We start from the raw sequence: 20,428 nt of genomic DNA on the forward strand, positions 1-20,428 counted from the left end.
CGCTCCCCCCTCCCTCATGAGCCCTTGATAATTTATAAATTATTTTGTCATGTCTTGCCCTGTCCGATGTCTCCCTTCACCCACTTTTCTGTTGCTCATCCCCCAGGGAGGAGGTCACATGTAGATCCTTGTCATCGGTTCCCATTCAGTGAAGTTTTACAAACTTGAATGCACCTGAGTGGCCCGTGCGTAAGCATGACCCAGCCAGAAACAAAAGCACCAGCTTCTCTCACACTTTGCGTAATCAAGGGCCCCTGATGCTTCAGCGTTAAGTGATGGGCTGCTAACCACAAGATCAGTAGTTCAAACCCACCAGCCACTCTGTGTGAACAAGTTGAGACTTTTTACTCCCAAGAAGACTTACGGTTTCAGAGACCCTAGGAAGCAGTTCTACTCTGTTCTGTAGGATTGTTAGGAGTCGGAATTGACTTGCTGGCAGTGGGTTTTAAGGTGGTAGTCATGGTATTTGTAGATTTGATATTATTATACTCTTAAAAAGTAAAAGAACCCTTTTCCTTTAAAAACTGTTTTTGATCCCGCCACCCATATAAGAGACTCCATGTAAACTCTAAATGGGAAGGCTGCCTTAACTCACGTATGGAATTGTTACATTCTTTTAATTTTTGTAAAAATGGGATCATATTTTACTTGCTGTGTGTCAACATCTTTTTTGTTTCACCTATCTTGATTATATCTACACTTCACATGATTTATTTATTTTGCACATGATTTATTTTAAGGCCGTATTCCATTGTGTGTGTGTTTGTACCAGTATGGATTTAACCAGTACTATCTTGTTCTACATTTAACTTCACCTTTGCCTTGAATTTCAACAGATTGGCATTCTGAGTTACTCTCACTTAATCCCTAGAAATAGAATTGCTGTAGGCAAAGGGCACATGCAATTTTTAAATCACACCCTGTGAGTCCTAGTCGCTAAACAATGAAGACCCTTACTGAGTACTCTTTTCTGATCCTGACAGCCAAAAACCAGGCACAGAAGATTAGTCACCTCAGCCTAACAGGGCAAAGAGCCGCACCTGCCAGGAGAAGTGATAATTAGGTAGTGTGTCAGAATAAACTTACGGGGGGGGGGAAAAAAGAAACAGGAGAGTCAAGTTTAGTATATCAAAAATCCAAGGGAACCTTGACTTCAGTTTATAATACTTTGTTACTGTTTTTAATGGAGTCTTCAAAGAAAAGTATGCAGCCCAACATATGCATTAAAGGATTCTATATCTTTCAGGCTGCTGTATTTTCCAGACCATAACACCATTCTAAAAGTTCAGTATGCATTCCTACTGTTTTATCTGTAGTCAAAGTATCAATGATCAGTCCTAGAAACAAAATGTCTTCGTGTCATAAAAATACCTGCCCCCTATTTGAGTTCCTACACCTTTTACTGTAGATTGGCCCACCCCATAATTAATCCACCTTTGATCATTCTTTTTTTTTTTAATTTTTTTTTTTTTTTTTTTTTTAACATTTTATTAGGGGCTCATACAACTGTTATCCCAATCCATACACACATCAATTGTGTAAAGCGCATTTGTACATCGTTTCTCAAACTTTGATCATTCTTGAGTCACGTAAAATACTTTCGCAATATTTCATTTCCACCCAATAGAAGATGTCTATTGCCCTATACCTGCCAATTCTGGGTACTAGTATTTCTGCCAGGTTTTTTTTGATATCTTTTATTTTTCCAACTTCTCATTATCATGAAGCTTTTAAATTCGGTCTAAGTGATTCTTCCAAACATTTAAATATGGGCCATCGAGTGAGCGCTGCCCATGCTTCTTCCCTGGGTCCCTGTTGTTGGCCATTTCCCCTCCTCTTAACAAAGGGGACAACCAGGCGTGGTGGACGGATGTCTGAGGTTCATGTCTCTCCTTCGTCTATGTCAGAATCCACCTCATTGCCTGGAAATCACGCCACCATCTTCAGAAAAACTGGTCTCAGTGATGCGCTTAAGCGACCTCTCAACAGAAGATGACGACTCTGGTCACTGTAAAATTAACCGTTATGATCAGAAAATTGACAGTCTAATGAACGCGGTTGGTTGTCTCAAGTCTGAGGTGAGGTGATTGGGGGACTGTGGGATGTGGGAGGATGCATGCAAATGGCCAGTGAAGTCCTGGTGGCCCTTCCCCACAGACTGCCTGCCTCTGTTGCCTCCTCTACTTTCCCAAGTGGCCCAGGACTGTGGGTAGCTGAGGACAGCTCCATATAGGGGCCAGCTACACTGAGCATTTAACGCAAGGCTGGCTCTTACCCTCCTGCACTCCATGAATGGCTTGTCTCAATTATTTTTTTCCTTAACTGATGAAGCTGGGAGTATTATTGTCCCCATTTTACTAATTTACCTTTAAAAACTTCTTATACTGTCAATTAGGTAAGGGTAGAGAGAGCAGATCAGTTTTCCACTCAACAGCCCGTACAGATTTTGCTCCATGTCATGGATTACCATCCCCATAACGTCATGTCACTCGTCTTACTCTGTTTCCCATTTTCCCTCCTCCTCCTCCTCTTCCTCCTTCTCTCCCAACTCTTTTAAACTTTGCCCTTGTGTCACTGCCGCCTTTTTGGTTTCAAATGGTTCATTATTCAAAGGTGAGCCAACCTCTCGTGCTACTGTTCTCCTTATAGACCCGCCTGTTGTTTGGCTGAAAATTGAGCCCTGAGTGTGAGTTCCCTTTCAGACCTGAAGGTTGGCTAAGGGACCTAGTCTTGGGGGTCCCACCAGTCTCTATCTGATCATTAAGCTGTTGACCCTATTTTAGACATGAAATGACAACCAAAATAGCCCCAAAGAGGCCAAGGAAATTTGACCTTACTTGCTCAACCATTTCTTTGGACGGGAGATGGCAATGGAATTGGAATCAGACCCCCGGATGTCCAAGACTCCCAACTAGGAAGTTGGACCTGCCAATCGATCCAGGTCTTGACTGCTAACATGGCCTGTGTCTTTAATCCTCCACCCTGTACCTGAGGCCCTAAGAACCTTCTGGAGAACCTGGGGCTGGCTGCCTAGCAACAGCCTCTTTCCTCTAAGCCTACAGGTGCTGGGGACTTTTTAGTGACAATGATAGGCCAGCTGAACCACACAAGGCTTGAATCCTGGCTCTCCTCTCAGTCTTCTCCTCTATAAAGGGAGAGAAATGCTATCTACCCAGAGAGGCCTTGGAAGGCTTCACTGAGATTGCTTCCCGTAAAAGCCCTGGCACAGGATCTTTATAGCTACAGTGTTCTCAAAAATCCGAGGTGTCCATATTTGGGGGCAAAGTGATAGGTGTAACTGTGAGCCGTGAGGTAAAACCTCCCCTCTGGCCTTTGCCTGCGTGCCCTTGTGCAGGTCAAGATGCAGAAGGGCGAGCGCCAGATGGCCAAGCGGTTCCTGGAGGAGCGGAAGGAAGAACTAGAAGAGGTGGCCCACGAGCTGGCTGAGACTGAGCACGAGAACACAGTGCTCCGGCATAACATCGAGCGCATCAAGGAGGAGAAGGACTACACCGTGTAAGATGGCACCCGCCGCCCCCAGGCCGGGCCGCGCTCAGCTCCAGAGAGGACCCTCTGGCCTCAGGGGTAGCTGGTCAACACAAGGAAGTCACACAAGGAATTGCCCCTTTGCATTACGGGCTCACAGTCTGAGGAATATAGTGGGAGGAGGGAAGGCTTTCTAGATGAGATGTCTGGTGGAGAAGGGTTTTTAGATGCGATGATGTCAGGTGGAGAAAGGTTTCTGGAAGAGTTGACACCAGGTGGGATCTTGGGGGGTGGGGTCAGAAGCATGCGAGATAGTGGGAGCAGTGTGCGTGGGAAAGTTTGCAATTGAAAAATGGGCAGAGGGCCAGGACCTGAAAGGGAGGTGGGTAGAAAGCAAGAGGTTTCAGTGAGGCTGGCCAGGACCAGCTCATTAAAGGGAGGTTTCAGAAGCAGGGGAATGGAGTGACTGGGCTTGGCTGCAGTGTGGAGGGCAGATGGGGGTGCTCAACAGTGCATCTGGGAGAAGTGGACAGGAGCCCATGGTAGTGGTATGTAGGACAGGCCGCACGGGTGAGGGCTAGGACCACTGGTGGCATCACCCTTGTGGAGGCGCCCTGGTCTGATGCCTAGATGGGACAGTGACTTCTGACCCATGCCCTTCCAGAGGCTACTCAGGCCGGAAGCGCCATCTGCCTCCCATCCCCCACGGTCCCTGACCAGGAGAGGGACCTGGCAGGGCATTGTGAGGCGAGCCTCGGAGCTCTGGATGGGCAGGGCCCGGGAGCGCTCACAGAGCCGCTCTGTCCGGCCCCAGGCTTCAGAAGAAACACCTCCAGCAGGAGAAGGAGTGCCTCATGTCCAAACTGGTCGAGGCCGAGATGGACGGCGCTGCTGCAGCCAAGCAGGTCATGGCCTTGAAGGATACCATCGGAAAGCTGAAAACGGTAGGAGGCCAGCAAGCTGGACAACCCCAGGGCTGGGCGCTGGACTCAGAAGGGGTACCCCAGCCTGGGGGGGGTCTTTGTGTTGTCACCAGGCTGACTATGACATAATCAAGCTCAGAGAGCACACCATTGGCCTCTAAGCCCCTCCCCCGTACTCTACTCCCCAGACCGCTAGCCCTTAAAGATGACCTCTGGTGGCCAGGGCCTCTGAGGAGACCTCATCATGGGTCTCCCAGGGTCATACTGAGGCAAGGCCTGCGGCCGATTCCCGCAAGTCTAAGCCACCAAGTGTCATCCCTCCTCCCTTGCCACCCCCAGGAAGCTCTTCGGCCCTCTTCCCTCCTCTTGCAGCAGATTCTGAGTCCTGTCCATCCTCCTAGTCCGACCTCCTCCATCCTCCTGGAAACCTGTTGTTTTAACGACCCTGACCCTGTACAGGACCTTAGACCTTAGTTGTTGTTAGTTAAGCATCTTGGCACCCAGCACTACGTAAGCTCCCCACCGCTCCTGCCTCTGTGCCGCCACCCTCTCCCGCCGCCTCCCCCGCACATTGAGTCCACCAGCTTGTCTTCTAGGAGAAACAGATGACTTGCACGGACATCAACACCTTGACGAGGCAGAAGGAGCTTCTCCTGCAGAAGCTGAGCACCTTTGAGGAGACCAACCGCACCCTCCGGGACCTGCTAAGGGAACAGCATTGCAAAGAGGTGAGCTCCTGGCCCGTGGGGACAGCAGGGTTCCCACTGAGCTCCATCCCTTTGGGGCTACATGCCCCTCCTGTTTGAGCCTCCGTCACCTCATCTCTAAAATGGAGAGAATATTGTGAAAGAGAAATCTTTTTTTTTTTTTTAATCATTTTATTGGGGGCTCATACAACTCTGATCACAATCCATACATACGTCAATTGTGTAAAGCACACTTGTACATTCGTTGCCCTCATCATTCTCAAAACATTTGCTTTCCGCTTGGACTCTTGGAATCAGCTCCTCATTTTTCATTTTTTTCCCCCTCCCTCCCCGCTCCCTCTCCCTCACGAACCCTTGATAATTTATAAATTATTATTTGTTATATCTTACACTGTCTGATGTCTCCCCTCACCTACTTTTCTGTTGTCCATCCCCCAGGGAAGTGGTTATATGTAGATCCTTGTAATTGGTTCCCCACCTTCCCTGCACCCTCCCGGTATCGCCACTCTCAGCACTGGTCCTGAAGGAGTCATCTGTCCTGGATTCCCTGTGTTTCCAGTTCCTATCTGTACCAGTGTACATCCTCTGGTCCATCCGTGGGGCTGGAGGGAAAGACTTCTTAACTGAAGTCTGGTCTGACAAACCCCGGGGGATTTAATGGGATCACTCAAAGTGCTAAGCAGCCATTAGGCAGAAACTGTCTTGGTTGTTGTGGAAACTGACCTGGGAGGCCCGGGAGGAACCTTAGAGGTCAGGAGAGGGACAGTGGGGAGTCAAGGAAGGTGTTCAGCCCATTTTCGAGGCACAGCCAGGAGAGTGCAAGCCCGAGTTGTGTAAGTAGAAGGAAGGCGCATAAATGGCACCCCCAAATTGCGGGGGACTGTTGATGCTGAAAAGCCATTAAGAGTAGTGTTCCTGTTTGATTCCAGCCGGAGGGATGCTGAGAGCCTCACAGTGCCGGTGCTGATAAAACAGCATTTCTCTTGGTTCTAGATCTTTTTTAAAACATTGTCAGTCTCTCGTTTTTTGTCTTTTTTAAAGTCCATGTTTCAGTTCTATAGTATAATGCAAAGTGGTATACATCCTGCTCCATCCGTCCACAGCTACTGAGTCTCTTTGGACTCATAGGAACCCTGTCTCTGAGACTTTACATTGTGACAGGTGCAGACAGTTCCACCTGCTGACTGTGTGCATGGTTCACTCCGCCACTGAGGCTCTAGGCGTACAAATGAAACCAGTCCCTCTTGTGCCAGGCTTTGGCGAGAACCTCATCTTACTCCCCCCTCAGAAGGAACTCTTCTTTTGAGCCTGATGGTTTATACCACATACGTCACCCTAAACAACGTATATATGACATATTTTTAGATTTTACATACGTGATACTGCTCCATGTGTGTTCCTTATAGTTTGCTTTTTTCACTCCACATGAGTTCTATGAACTTGATTCAGTTCTATCCTTGAGGCCTGAGATCATTAACCTGTACTGCTATCTTCCATTTTTGACTGAGGAAATGGCATGGAGGCCACATTCGACCTTTTCTGTCTTCAGTAGGGAGCAGGAGAATCCAGTTCCATACCAGCACGAGGCCGATTGCCACAAGGCAGCAGTCAGAAATGCCCCCACCCTCTAATTTCCTCCGCCCTGTTAGGACAGCAACCATCCCTCCCAGGACACACTCCTTCTCTGCTGCGTTCAGTGCTGGGTTGCAATGGCCACAGAACTCACAGACTATTCTGAGATTATGGGCTTCATTAGGGAAGCCAACCGGTTATGAAAACTGAAGGATACAGTTCTTTTTGTGCACAGTGCTACTCTTAGCCATACTGGCTGGCATGTCACTCCTGGTCCTTGGCTTCTCACCCCCGTGGTCCCTTGGTCCTCTGCCTTGTTCCGTGGCCTAGGAAGCCTGCTACCTGCCTCTCTGTGTCGTGGTCTTGGTGCTGCTGCTCAGCATGCTGCTTGTGCTCTGTCTCAGGGTCTTGGTGCTGCGACTTGAGGCCCCACGGCTGCTCCTGCCGTTGCAGATGGGGATCACACATGCACTCTGCTGTGCTCCCTCCCTGCTTCTGAGACGGCCTCTCCTACTGACCCGCCCCCTGAGACTTTCACACACCCTGTTTGCGTGGTCCCGCCCACTCATTGGGTGGGAGTGACAACGATGTGGCTAAAAGCACTGTCCCAAGGCATTTCATTTCAGCACCATGACCGGGTCTCGGCGCTGTTACAAATCTTACTGTAAACACCCAGGGACACGGTGCTGGTGTGCTTAATTTAGGATTGCGAGATTATTTCGATCTATTTTACTAGTTTTGGCTACATTAGTCTCTCAAATACTTGTACCTGGACAGTGTTGCCTCTCTGACCTTCGTGTTGCCGCCTGTAGGATGGGATCTGCTGATGGGCTGATGCGAGAATTAGAGAGGAGGTGTGTGTTAGCTAGGTACGCGTGCTGTCCGTTAGTGTGCTACAGTGCCTCCAGAAACCTTTTCCCGCTGGCTGGAGATGAAGGGTTAGCTAATCTGGACTCACACCTGGAACCGGTGCTCCTATTTGAGCTGAGGCTCTGATCTCGGTGCCTGCCTGTCCTTCAGCACCCCTGCTCCCCCTACATCTGAGTGCTGACCGGGGAAGCGCTGAGGGGTGGGGAACCTGCAGAGTGCTTGCAGTTAGAATCTGCTTCAGGGCCATTTCCATCTGTGACCCCTCGGGCAGCCTGCCTCACTTCTGGTCTCAGTCTCATCTGTAAAATGGGTGCGGTGATAGTGTCCCTTGGAGCTGGGGGATTTGGTGAGCTGTGTGCCTGCCTATGGTGGCAGAAGAGTCAGGTAGTTTTATGTCCCCACGACATGCACAGGCACAGGTCCAAGGGGCAATGAGGGAGGGCAGCTTCGATCTCGGGTCCCAGACCTAGGCCTTCTTTCTGCCGTGGGTTCTGATTTCTTGTTGCTGGAGAAAGCACAGTGCTGGCTTCTCCCGTCTCCTTGGTCCCAATGAGACTTCAGGAGACAGGAAGCCTTTTTTCACTTGGCTTATGTAGGGGACATGTAGGAGTGGGGTGGTGGTGGTGGTGACCTCCTCCTACGGGTCACAGAACAAAGGTTCAGGTGCTTGGGAAGAACAGGGAGGGTTCCACAGACTGTTGGCATGCAGTTCAGAGGAGGGGAAGAGTGGAGATTAACCAATAGGCGTACGTAAAGCCTCACTGGTAATTCAAATCTTAGACTTATGGTCCATGAGTCCATTCTGACTGATTGTGACCCTATAGGATGGAGGAGAACTGCCCCTGTGGATTTCCAAGAAGGAATCTTTACCGTTCTAGAAAGCCTCATCATTTTCCCCATGGAATGGCTGGTGGTTTCGAACTGCTGACCTTGTGATTAAAGCTTAATGTGTAACCCACTGCGCACCACTGGGACTCCTCACTGGTAATTCAACTGGCTAACAGAGAGAGGTTGCCTGCTACTCTGTGCCAGTGGGTGTGGGTGGCCCAGCACCCAGGCCCTGCTCGTGGTAGTAGGAATCGGTGGCATCTGTAGGGCGTCTCAGCAGGCTTTAATGCAGCCACAAATCATAGTCCTTTCCGACCCACCCACTCCTCCTCTTAGTACCAACCCTAGAGTGACACTTTGTCCCTGCCCAGCCATTGCTGTTCCAGTGTGTGGAGTTGCCGACCTGGGAACAGTACTCATCAGTGCGGAGGAGCGGAAAATGCAAGGGCCCATTGATCCATAGGCTGCTGGTGGTGCACTGGGTTACACATTGGACTGCTAACCGCAGGGTCAGCAGTTCAAAGCCACCAGCTGCTCCGCAGGAGAAAGACAAGACTTTCTATTCCGTACAGAGTTACAGTCTCTGAAACCCACAGGCGCCATTCTACCCTGTTCTATAGGGTCGCTGTCAGTAGACATCAACTTGATGGCAGTGAGTGTATTTGGTTTTTATCCATAGACTGGATGACTATACACTGAGTTAGAAGGAGGCAGAATGATTTTTATTGCTATGGAAATGTCTCCAGATAAAGTCCCAGCACAAATATATAATATGATACCATTTTTGAGAAAATACACGTGACTCTCTCCCTGTCGCTCCTCCCTCCACCCACCCCCCTTAAAAAGAAAGGAGAACCTTTTTCTAGGTACAAGTGGAGACACACGCTTGCCTAGAGAAAGGCTGGGAGGAAAATGTCTGAGCTGGTAGCCGTGGGAGGTGGTGGGAGGGTGATGTGGGCTTTCTTGGTTTCATTTGTCCTAGAAGGAAACAGGGTTTGTGGGAAAGACTCAACACAACATAGACGCCTGGGTTTACTGCTCGGTAACTTGGGTCTCCCCTTGCTTCCCTCGAAGGATTCCGACAGGCTGATGGAGCAACAAGGAGCACTGCTGAAACGGCTGGCAGAAGCAGACTCAGAGAAAGCGGTAACATAAAGCCCCTTCACCCCCACCCCAACCCCCCAACAGGAAAATGGGGTGATCTTCCCTGTCCTGGCTACTCCACGGGGCTAGTCTCGTGGGTCACTCGAGATCTGGAACCACAAAGCCAGACACCCCCCTTGGGATGATGATCATGCTGATGGATTTTCTTTCTTTTTTTTTTTTTTTTCATTTTACTACAGAAGAGCTTTTATTTAAGGCAAAATTGTGGATCAATTTTCTGTAATTGCTTCTATGTGCTGATGGGTTTTTAGATCATCAGGTTCAGATGCCTGGATTTCCTGACTCTGAGTACGGATGACAGGCCTCCCTTTGGACTGAACAATTTCAGTCTCTCCCCAGGTGGCATGTTGCAAAGATGAATGGAAGAAACAAGGCGGTGGAGGGGTTGGGGTCCCATGACCATCTGTATAAAGTGGTGAAGCAGCTGGCAGGTCTGGACCAGAAGTAGAATAGATTTCTCAACCCCTCTTGGAGCTCCCGCTGTATTCATCATGCCCATGGTGGGTCTCCAAAGCAGGGAAGGAACATGGAGGTCGTTTTCCCAAGGTTTGGCCTTTGGCCTTTGATGGCTGTCCAAACGGCCCCTGGAAACTGCCAGCCTGGGCGAGGGAGGCATGGAGATAGAGCCATCCCGGTGATCATTCCTAAGCCCGTATCCCCAGCTCCGGGCCTTAGCCTTCTTGTTTCCTCTTGCTGCTGCTGTGTGTTGGTCTGGAATTGTGGAAAATAGGCTAGATGAGAAAACATGGGCCCTTTCAGCCCTCTTCCTGTGACATGTAAGTAAGCACAGCATGTTGTGGATAAAGTGGTTCAACTGTGATGCGCCCGTGAGTGGAAAACCAAGCTGTTTCGAAAGAGGTGGGACAGTTGATGGCGACATGGCGAATGTGAGAGTGTAGGTTATGTGACTTTCATCATGTTTGTTAGCAGTGGTTATCTGGCTGTAGGGGGGATTATGGGATTTCTTTGGAGGGTCTTGGGTGTTTTTTAATGGCTTCCACGATTCTACTTTTTTTTTTATTGTAAAAGAATTATGCACTGACTGTAAAAAACAAAACCGTTTAATACAGGGCTGGTGCATTTGGCTCTCGGGCCCTTGGGGCTGGATACTCCCCGACCTCTCTCTGTGCCCCGTGGGTTGGTCCTCCTCCCCCTTCCCAGGGAGCACATGCCTGTGTATTCTCTCCCAGCGCCTGCTGCTACTCCTGCAAGACAAGGACAAAGAGCTCGAGGAGCTGCTGCAGGAGATCCAGTGTGAGAAGGTACCATCCCTGAGACAGGGATCGAGAGAGAGCGCACTGGGAGGGGGAGTGCTGGGTTCGAAGGCTGGCTCTGTCATCGTCACCGACTCCGTTTCTCCTAAGGCTCAAGCAAAGTCCGCATCTGAGCTTTCCAAGTCCATGGAGTCCATGCGGGGGCATCTGCAGGCTCAGCTTCGGTGCAAAGAGGCGGAGAACAGTCGCCTGTGTATGCAGATCAAGGTACTCCCACCGTGGGGAAGCGGGAGCAAGGGCCTGGCAGTCCACTGGACAGCTGCCTGGCCACGCATCTCACACCCAGCCTGGCTTTGCCAAAGCACTCATGCTTCTGAGAGAATCTGGGTGCCGTGGCAAGAGCAGTGAACAGAGACCCTGTTCTTAAGGCAACTGATCTCAAATAGTGTGCATGTGTGAGCCCATTGATCTTCTGAACCTGAAGCCTCTGATCATTGGCTGATTATCCCCCTGCCGAGTGCGTGAGGTATGAGGAGAAGGAAGTGAGGACAGACGGCACGGCAGCCTATTCCTGAGTTAGCTTTTTTTCCCTTCCTGCTTGTGCTCGCTGGGCAAACACACAGCTGAACACGTCCAGTGTGGCCCCTGCCCTTTCCTGTGGGACGCAGACCTAAACCAGACATTAAAGCCCAGTGTGATAAGTGCTAAGAAGCCCGGGAGAAGGATCCCAGGGCTGTTCTGTCCTGACGTGGAGACGCTGGGTTAAGAGCTGGGAAGGTAGTGGCCTTGGGGAACCAGAAGTAGCTGTGTCTGGCCTGCACCAGTGGCACTCACAGCCTCCACATGCTTGCTAACTGGCTTCTCTCTCTGCTTCCTCCCTTTGGCTTGTCTCTCTCAACCCTCTCTCCCATGACTCTCCTGCCTTGCCTCCCCACCGCCTTTCTTGTCTCTTTCCCTCTCCCTGGATTTGTTCCCGGTCCCCGCCTCCTCCCAGAACCTGGAGCGCAGCGGGAACCAGCACAAGGCAGAAGTAGAGGCCATCATGGAGCAGCTGAAGGAACTGAAGCAGAAGGGCGACCGCGACAAAGAGACCTTGAAGAAGGCCATCCGAGCCCAGAAGGAGCGAGCTGAGAAGAGCGAGGAGTACGCCGAGCACCTGCACGTGCAGCTTGCTGACAAGGTGACAGGCCTGGGGTGGAGTCGGGGTTCGGGCTGGTTGACTTCCTGTCTGCCCCGAGAGGGCTACCTAATGAGGGAGGTTGGGTTGGGTGGATGGATAGGTGGGTAGAAGTGGAAAAGCTAGCGAGAAGTGACCAGGTGGTGGTGGAAAGGGGGTGTGAGCTGGTAGGTGAGCTGATTGGTTGGCCGAGGGTGGGAGTTGTAGGGTCAGATGGGTGGGCGAGTAATTTAGCCACTGGCATTCTGATGGTAAGGAAGGATTTGGAGTCTGCCAGTATGTGATTTCTCACAGTCTGGACCTGAGCTCCCATGATCCCTCTCGGTGTTCTCTAACAAGGTGACTTGCAGGAGTGAGGTTTAAGCTTCCAGGGTGTGGGATCACTCAAGGTGAGGCCAGCCCATGGCTCCCTGAGACCTCAGTGCTGACCATCAGGTTGACGGGCCCTGCTGTCTGTCCTGTGTTCCCAGGATCTCTATGTTGCTGAAGCTTTGTCTACTCTGGAATCATGGCGGACTCGCTACAACCAAGTTGTGAAAGACAAAGGAGACCTTGAGCTGGAAATCATCGTCCTGAACGAGTATGTCTTTGTGTGCCGAGAGGGAGGGTGGCTGAGCTGATGGAGGCTTGGGTGTGTAGTGGAAGGAGCCCCGTGGTCTGGCCGCTCAGGTGGTTGCCATTGGGTCTCCATGGGGCATGGACTCTTATCGGGTGAGATGTGGGTAGCCCTGAGCCAGTTCCAGCTTGAAGTGCAAGCTCTGGCCTTACCCTAGGATCCTTCCCTCCTGGCAGGCACCCTGAGGGCTTGAGCTTCTCTGGTCACAAAGCCCTGGCCTTGCCCTCCGGGGCCTAAGTCCAAGTTGGTCTCTGAAGGTATTGCCTCTGTTCCCAGTCTGCAGCATGGCAGATGGCATTGTGGGGTTCTCGTTCCTGTCTTGGGGCATGGGGACAGCTGATGATCTCTTTGCCTTCATTCAGTTGTCTGGCCAAGGCCAGCTGGTCAGCAGGTCAGTGCTATGGCATAGGAAGCGGGGGCAAAAGTGACTATTCAGTTGCAGGTAATTTGAACTTCGGTTTTTCTTGAGCTGTCAAGTAACCATTTGGTCATCCTCAGTGACCCTCCCTGCCCAGCACTCCGCTTTTCAGCTGGGTCTGATAATTCATTGCAGTGACACCCAGAACTGCTAGACCGTGCTCATTGTGGGGTTTATTAGCATGTTGACTGGGAACGATTCAGGGAGGAGATGCTCAGGATACTGCTGTTCAGACAGGACGGTTTCTTCACTGCCGTATCTGCAGGCAGGCATCTCTGTGGTCCTCACCCTCATTGTCCTGACCTCTGCCCCCGTCGGGCAATGTTATTACAAAGCACTTTAAGTAAATGCCCAAAGGGTCTGCTACTCCTGCAAGCCTCAGCCCAAAGGTACTCACTCCCAGTTCTGTGGTCCAGCAAACCCGCTCCCCATTTAAGTTCCCAGATGCAGCCCTCTCCCCAAGCCCGTCTCCTCTCCCAAAGCACTAACTTCATCAGCTCTGTGGCCTGGGAAGTCCGGTGCTCTGCCTCATGCTCTGCCTCCTGGTTCTGTTGTTACGGCTCCTTTGCCGCTGCTCTAGTGCCAAAGCTGTCTTGTAGCCCCAGGGGAGGTTCAATGCACAGGGATCTTCGGGTCCAAAGGATGTACTCTCCTCCTGACGTTTTTTCTCAGTGACAGTGATAATCCCCCTTCCTCCTTCGAAGATGGTTCATTTTAGACCCAGCAGGATGGCCAACACAATTCACCCTGTTAATTCACTGACACCTGTGAGTCGTTCTCACCAGACAACCCAAGGCAAAGCAGTGCAGCTGCCATTTGGGGTGGAGATTGGGGAGCAGCTGGGTGCCAAGAGGTAGGGCGTGGCATGGGTAGCAACACTAGGCCCCACACCACGCAGAGACCCAGCTCTTCAGAAGCTGACTACATCCAGGCAGTGCTCAGGTCAAGAGCAGGATCGGTTCCCTCGTCTTCTCGTCAGTTGTGTTGGTGAAGGTGATTGCGGCGAGTCTGTCGTGAGTAGGAATTGGTGCAGTCATTGCAGAGTGAGGGCAAATTTGTATAATACTGCAAGTACCAATCGTCCACAAGTCAGATGTTTCTTCACGCAGGCAGGACTGCCTGTGATTTATTGAATCTCTGTCTGCTTTTGCTCTGTACCCTGCCAGCCGGGTGACAGATCTGGTAAACCAACAACAAACCCTGGAGGAGAAGATGCGCGAAGATCGGGACAGCCTGGTGGAGAGACTACACCGGCAGACAGCTGAGTATTCTGCATTCAAGCTGGAGAATGAGAGGCTGAAGGTGTGTCTCGAGGCGGGGTCTGGCTCATGGGTGGAGGGTCCTAAGGGTATCAGCGCTGAGCAAGAGGGGCTTCAGAGGGCCTGGCAATAGCAGCTTGACCCCTGTCGTTTAAGTCCTGTCTCTGCCTCTGCTCTTGCTAGCCGTGGGACCTGGCGGGATACATTATCATTTGTTTGTGCAGAGAGGAAGAGGAGCCCTGATGGCATAGTGCCTTACTCAGTAGGATACTAATGACAAGGTTTGCAGTTTGAGACCATCAGCTGCTCTGAGGGAACACGATGAGGCTTTCTGCTTCTCTAAGACGTACAGGGACAGTTCTGCCCTGTCCTAGCGCTCACCATGAGTTGGCGTGGACTCCATGGCAGGGAGTTTGGTTTGTGGCAGGTAGATGAGAGTGGAGCTTGGTGGCACCATGGGCTAAGCACTGGGCAGCGAGTTGAGGGGTCAGCAGGTGGAGCCTACCCAGTTGATGTGTACAGTTCTTGTACGCTTAGGCCTGGCTTTTATTTTTATTCAACATGGTGTGTGGGAGAAAGATGGGGCTGTCTGCTTCCGTGAAGTTCATTCCTAGTTTTGGGAACCATGTGGAGCAGTTCTACCCTGTCCTGCAGAGTCACTATGAGTTAGCATCCTCTCAACAGTAGTGGGATTTTTGTCTTGGAAGCGGAAGAATTGCAGCCTTGTGAGAATGCACCAGAAAAGCTTAACACACTCATAAAGTCAATCTGAGAAGGAGATTCATGTCTGTTGTAATTTCTCATTTAAATCTCTTCAAAGCAAGAGACCAGCCATTGTGACTATAGGACTGACCCCTTGTGTTCCCAGAGCTGAAATCTCTATGGAAGCAGACTATAAGGGAAGGCCAGCCTCCCACAAGTAATCCCGGGTTCGATAGGCACAATTGTACGGTGTGTGTGTGTGTGTGTGTATATATAGAGAGAGTCATATAGAGCATGAGAGATAGAAGAGAAATGAAAATAATGGAGTCAGACACATTTCTTGGTAGCATGCTCACCTCATCCCGCTTGGTGGTCCATGTGGAGATGGGAGACCTGGAGGGCAGGAGAGAGGGTGAGGGGAAGGAAGACAAGGGAAAGGGAAGAGGGGAGCTAGGAGAGAGCTTCTTTATTGCTCACCAAGGCTTATATATCTTTGGGGGCTTGCAAGCCACCTAATTACAGGTAAAGACATACGTTTTACAGGAAGGAGTTGCACTATAGGTAATACAGTAATGAGAGGGGGACAATCTAGGGACATACACGGAATAGGAAGGGGAATAATTGGGGGCATACATGTGACAAGATGGGCGGATCCTAGATTCTGGATGGCAACCGAACTTTGGATGTCACTGAATAGGTTTGACTTGTTCTCTGGCTCTCCATTGAAACCATTATCAGCAGGATGTGAACCACACCTACAGTGGACCAGACTGATGTCTGAATGCCTTCAGGGAGAATATCTTTTATTTTTTAGTCATTTTATTTGCTCTCCACCTAAGCCCCTGGCATCAGCTCATTTTTCCCCTCCCTCCCTGATCCTGCCTCCCTCAGGAACCCTTGATAATTTATAAATTATTATTTTATCATATCTCAGGGAGAATATCTTTAAGCATCTGACCTTCCACTATATGCTGGCAAATAGCCTATACTGTTTGGCATATCTTTGGGGGAGACAAAGCTGGGGAAAATCTCCTTATAATCTCATAGCGGACTGCCACATTGGTGTCCCTTAGAGCAGTTGGAGAATTTGAACTGCCAACCTTTAGGTTCCCAGCTGAGTGGTCACCCATCACACCACCAGGCCTCCTCTGAAACCTCCCAGCCACCTAATGATGCGATTGTTACATCCATTGAAGAAACTAAGAAAATGGGGACTTAGTGAGAAGTCAGATTTCTTGCCTAGATTTTGCCTTAGGCAGTGTTGATGGGATCAATAATCAGAACCCCAGTCCCTGATTCCAGAGCCCTCCCTTGTCACTTGTCGATACTCAACCTCCCATAGAGCCAGGGGCCAGGGGTGCCCGACACAGGGGTACTTGGCAGAGCCAGGTTTGATTTTTAGGTTCATTTTATTTTAGTTTTTTATTGACCTGAGCAGTAGCATCTGGGTTTTTTGTTAAGATAAATTATTTTTAAGGATCAGAACAAAAAATTTTACCATAGTGAATAATGGGGGGAATGCGGACTGGAGATCCAAAGCCCATTTGTAGGCCAATGGAGATCCCCTTGCAGAGGGGCCTCTGGGAGGAGATGAGCCAGTCAGGATGCGATCTAGCAATGATGAAAAATACAACTTTCCTCTGGTTCCTAAATGCTTCCTCCCTGCCCCCACTATCATGATCCGAATTCTATCTTGCAAGTCTGGCTAGACCTGAGGATGTACTGGTACAGATAGGAACTGGAAACACAGGGAATCCAGGGCGGATAATCCCTTCAGGACCAGTGGTGTGAGTGACAATACTGGGAGGGTAGAGGGAGAGTGGGTTGGAAAGAGGGAACTGATTACAAGGATCTAAATGTGACCTCCTCCCTGGGGGACAGACAACAGAAAAGTGGGTGAACGGAGACGTGGGACAGGGCAAGATAAGACAAAATAACAATTTATAAATTATCAAGGGGTCATGAGGGAGGGGAGAGCGGGGAGGGAGGGGGAAAATGAGGACCTAATGCTGGGGCTTAAGTGGAGAGGAAATGTTTTGAGAATGATGAGGGCAATGAATGTACAAATGTGCTTTACACAATTGGTGGATGTGTGGATTGTGATAAGAGTTGTATGAGCCCCTAATAAAACGATTTAAAAAAATTACTTTCAAGGAACTCTAACATAGAAAACAGCGTAGAATTTTTGTAAGGTGAACCCACTGGATGTATCCATCACTCTGATCCGTAGAACAAACCTCCTCCTGACTCTCCCACCACAGACATATTTGCCCGTGTTTTGTTTTGGGGGTTGGGGGGGAGCGGGGTGTGTGTGTGTGCTTTAACTGTATTTATACATAGATTTGTATAGTTATCTACGTCTGGCTTCACCATTCATGCAACCTTACCTTTCTGAGAACCATCCTTGTGACATGTAGCTTCCTCCATGGTATCCCACTGTGTGCATGAACGCTCCCCATGCGCTTACCCATGTTCCTGCCCATGGACAGTTGACTGTTTCCTTAGTGCTGCTTTGCATATGTTTGCAGATCTTTTGCTCTACAAATCGCATGCATTTTCACATGTTGTATGTGTCATTGGGTAGTGTGTGTAACTTCAGAGTTGGTGGATGGTGAGAAAAAGTCATTGTATAAATGTACATAACACCCTCAGCAGTGGTGTGAGAGAGCTACAGTTGTTCCTCATCCCTACTTGGTAATGTCTAAGTTCGCGCCCCTAGTGGCTAAAGCACAGGCAGGAGCACTGGTTGCAGCTTGGGCTGTGCAAGGCCAGCCGTTTAAAACCACGCTGCTCCATGGGGGGTGGGGGGGTGGGGGTGGTGTTCGCTAACGAGTTGTCTCAGAAGCCCACATGGGCAGTCCTCCCTTGCCCTCCGAAGTCACTGAGTTGGGATTGCTTGGAATTCAGGGACAGTGAGTTGGGATTTCCGTTTTGGTGGTTAGGGTATCTTGTAGTACAGTCTATATATAAATTGAAAACAACCTTCAAGTATAGGAGGGAATTCAGTTACTGGTACGTCATGATACATATGTGTTATATAATACAGTATAGCTGTTCAAAATGATAATTATAGAAATGCATTTCTTTAAATATTAGAGTTACAAAAGCAAAATATGCCCAAAGCAAATGTTGAAAGAAGTGGAAACCTTAGAGAAATGTGGTGTAGAAGTGAAGGTCTCTGATACTCATTGCTGACATCAGACGGATCTTGGCTAAAAGCTGTTAACCTGTGTTTTATTGCCTATGCGAAGGCATTTGACTGTGGATCATAACAAACTATGGAAAGCATTGAGGAAGATGAGAATCCCAGAGCTGATTTCATTGTGCCCCACAGAACGTGTACACAGACCACACGGGGCAGTTGTTTATAGAGAACAAGGGTACGGAATGAGACCTCTCAGATGTGCTTCCTTCACGACACTGCTGAGCAAATTATCTGCACGAATAATACAAAGAAGCACGCAGCAAGAACACTTTGTTCTAATAGCCTGGCATTCTGTGACGTGACACTCAAACCTTCCCAACCCAATCGCTGAAGACAAAATGAGCGCATAAGCAAATGTGGTGAAGAAAGCTGGTGGTGTTCGCTTATTGAAAGAGACAGCAAAATAGAGAAATTCATAATTTAAAAAAAAGATATGGTGTCTTAAAGGCTTGAAGTTAAACGGGACCATCTAGCAGGGAAGCAACAAAACCCACATGGGAGAAGCAAATCAGCCTGTGAAATCACGAAGTGTTGACAGGCTCAGGCATCAGAAGACCCAAAACAATCATACTCATGCAAAAGAGCAGTGTCGGAGTGGAGACCCAAAGCCCATCTGTGGACAATTAGACATCCCCTCACAGAAGGGCTACAAGGAAGGGACAAGTCAGCCAGGGTGTATTGTTACACATAACACTCTTATGTACAGACAAAACATACATTTCTCTAGCTCTTTAATGCTTCCTGCCCCCCACTATCATGACCCCAGTTCCGCCTTACAACCCGGAGAGACTGGAGCATGTACACTGGTTCAGATAAGAGCTCTCGGCACATAGAATCCAGACAGATATCCCCCCCACCCCCAGAACAGTAATGGGAGTAGCAATATTATTAGGGTAGTGGGAAAAGGGAGAGAAAGGGAACCAATCATAAGGATCAATGTATAACTCTCCCACCCCTCAAAGTGGAAAAACAACAGAAATGTTGGTGAAGGGAGACAGTGGACAGTGTGTGATATGAAAACAATAATAATTTGTAATTTATCAAGGGTTCACGAGAGTTGGGGGAGCTGATATCAAGGGCTCAAGTAGAAAGAAAATGTTTTTAAAATGATGATGGCAACTTATACAAATGTGCTTGATATAATTGATGTATGGTTTGTTGTGAGAGCCCCCAATAAACGATTTATGTAAAAAAAATGTATGCAGCATGAGGATCAGAGGAAGGCTCATTAACAACCTGTAGTATGCAGATAACACAACCTTGCTGGCTAAAAGCGAAGAAGACTTACAGCACCTGCTGATGAAGATCCAAGACTACAACCTGCAGTGTGGCTTACACCTGAGCATAAAGAACACAAACATCTTCACAAGTGGGTCAATAAGCAGTACCAGGATTAAAAGAAGCTACTGAAATTGTCGAGGATTTAATTTTACTTGGATCCACAATCAACGCCCATGGAAGGAACCAGTCAGGAACTCAAACAACATATTGCACTGAGCAAATCTGCTTCTAAATCTCTCTCTTTAAAAGTGTTAACAAGCGTCTATCATTTTGAAGACGAAGGTACTTGTTTCTGAACCAGGTCACGGTGTTTTCAGTTGATCCTGTGCCTGGGAAACTGAATCAAGAACGGAGAAGACTTGATATCTGAATTAAGGTGTCGGTGAGGAATATTAAATATACCTGGACTTTGTGTCAGTCTGGGTACTTAAGAGAAACAAATCCACAGAAACTCATATGGATAAAAGAGTGTTTTATAGAAAGGTTAAGTGCACATCAAGAAAACATCCCAACCCAGTGCTGCCCAAGCCCACAAGTCCAACATTAACCCATATGTCTGACCCCAATCCACAAAGTCCTCCATCTCACAAAACACACACCATGACGCCGACTGCAGGAGGAAAGCTGAATCAGTGAACGTGTCAGCATCTCAGCGCTGGCAGGGGTCTCCACACGGCTGCTCCAGCACCCAGGGCTGCATCGGGGTAGGTCCATGTGGCTTCTCGGGGGTGTCTTGCAGGAAGTGAGACTTGGCCAGTTGAAGCAGGGAACTGGCTAAGGCAGCTGCACCCTGGTCCGACCATTAGAAAGCAAGAGACCTGAGAACTCGAAAGGCGAGGCTCACCGAGCCATTTATCCCTCTGCCTTTCAATTAACCCCACCTGTGTTTATCGGCCAGGTTGGCACAATGAACTAACTACCTCAGAGGAAAAAGCAAATCTGTCTTGGAAGAAGTATCGCCAGAATTGTCCTCAGTGAGGATGGGGAGATTTCAGCTCGTGTGCTT

General features: G+C 49.3%; 1 protein-coding gene across 6 annotated transcripts in view; it reads left to right on the plus strand.

Moving 5' to 3' along the window:
* Positions 1-20,428, plus strand: part of ODF2 (outer dense fiber of sperm tails 2) — a 43,849-nt gene that overhangs the window by 7,742 nt on the left and 15,679 nt on the right. For all 6 annotated transcript variants that reach the window (XM_030885118.2, XM_045288541.1, XM_013007388.3 and 3 more), the window contains 10 exons: positions 1,908-2,078; positions 3,356-3,516; positions 4,301-4,430; positions 5,006-5,137; positions 9,461-9,532; positions 10,741-10,812; positions 10,915-11,031; positions 11,759-11,944; positions 12,412-12,521; positions 14,142-14,277. In XM_030885118.2, the coding sequence (XP_030740978.1) occupies positions 1,908-2,078; positions 3,356-3,516; positions 4,301-4,430; positions 5,006-5,137; positions 9,461-9,532; positions 10,741-10,812; positions 10,915-11,031; positions 11,759-11,944; positions 12,412-12,521; positions 14,142-14,277 (1,287 nt within the window). The remainder of the gene's footprint in view (positions 1-1,907; positions 2,079-3,355; positions 3,517-4,300; positions 4,431-5,005; positions 5,138-9,460; positions 9,533-10,740; positions 10,813-10,914; positions 11,032-11,758; positions 11,945-12,411; positions 12,522-14,141; positions 14,278-20,428) is intronic.

The sequence above is a fragment of the Echinops telfairi genome, unplaced genomic scaffold (assembly GCF_000313985.2).
Source record: "Echinops telfairi isolate 266 unplaced genomic scaffold, ASM31398v2 ScPeMD7_22;HRSCAF=79, whole genome shotgun sequence".
Classification (NCBI taxonomy): Eukaryota; Metazoa; Chordata; class Mammalia; order Afrosoricida; family Tenrecidae; genus Echinops; species Echinops telfairi.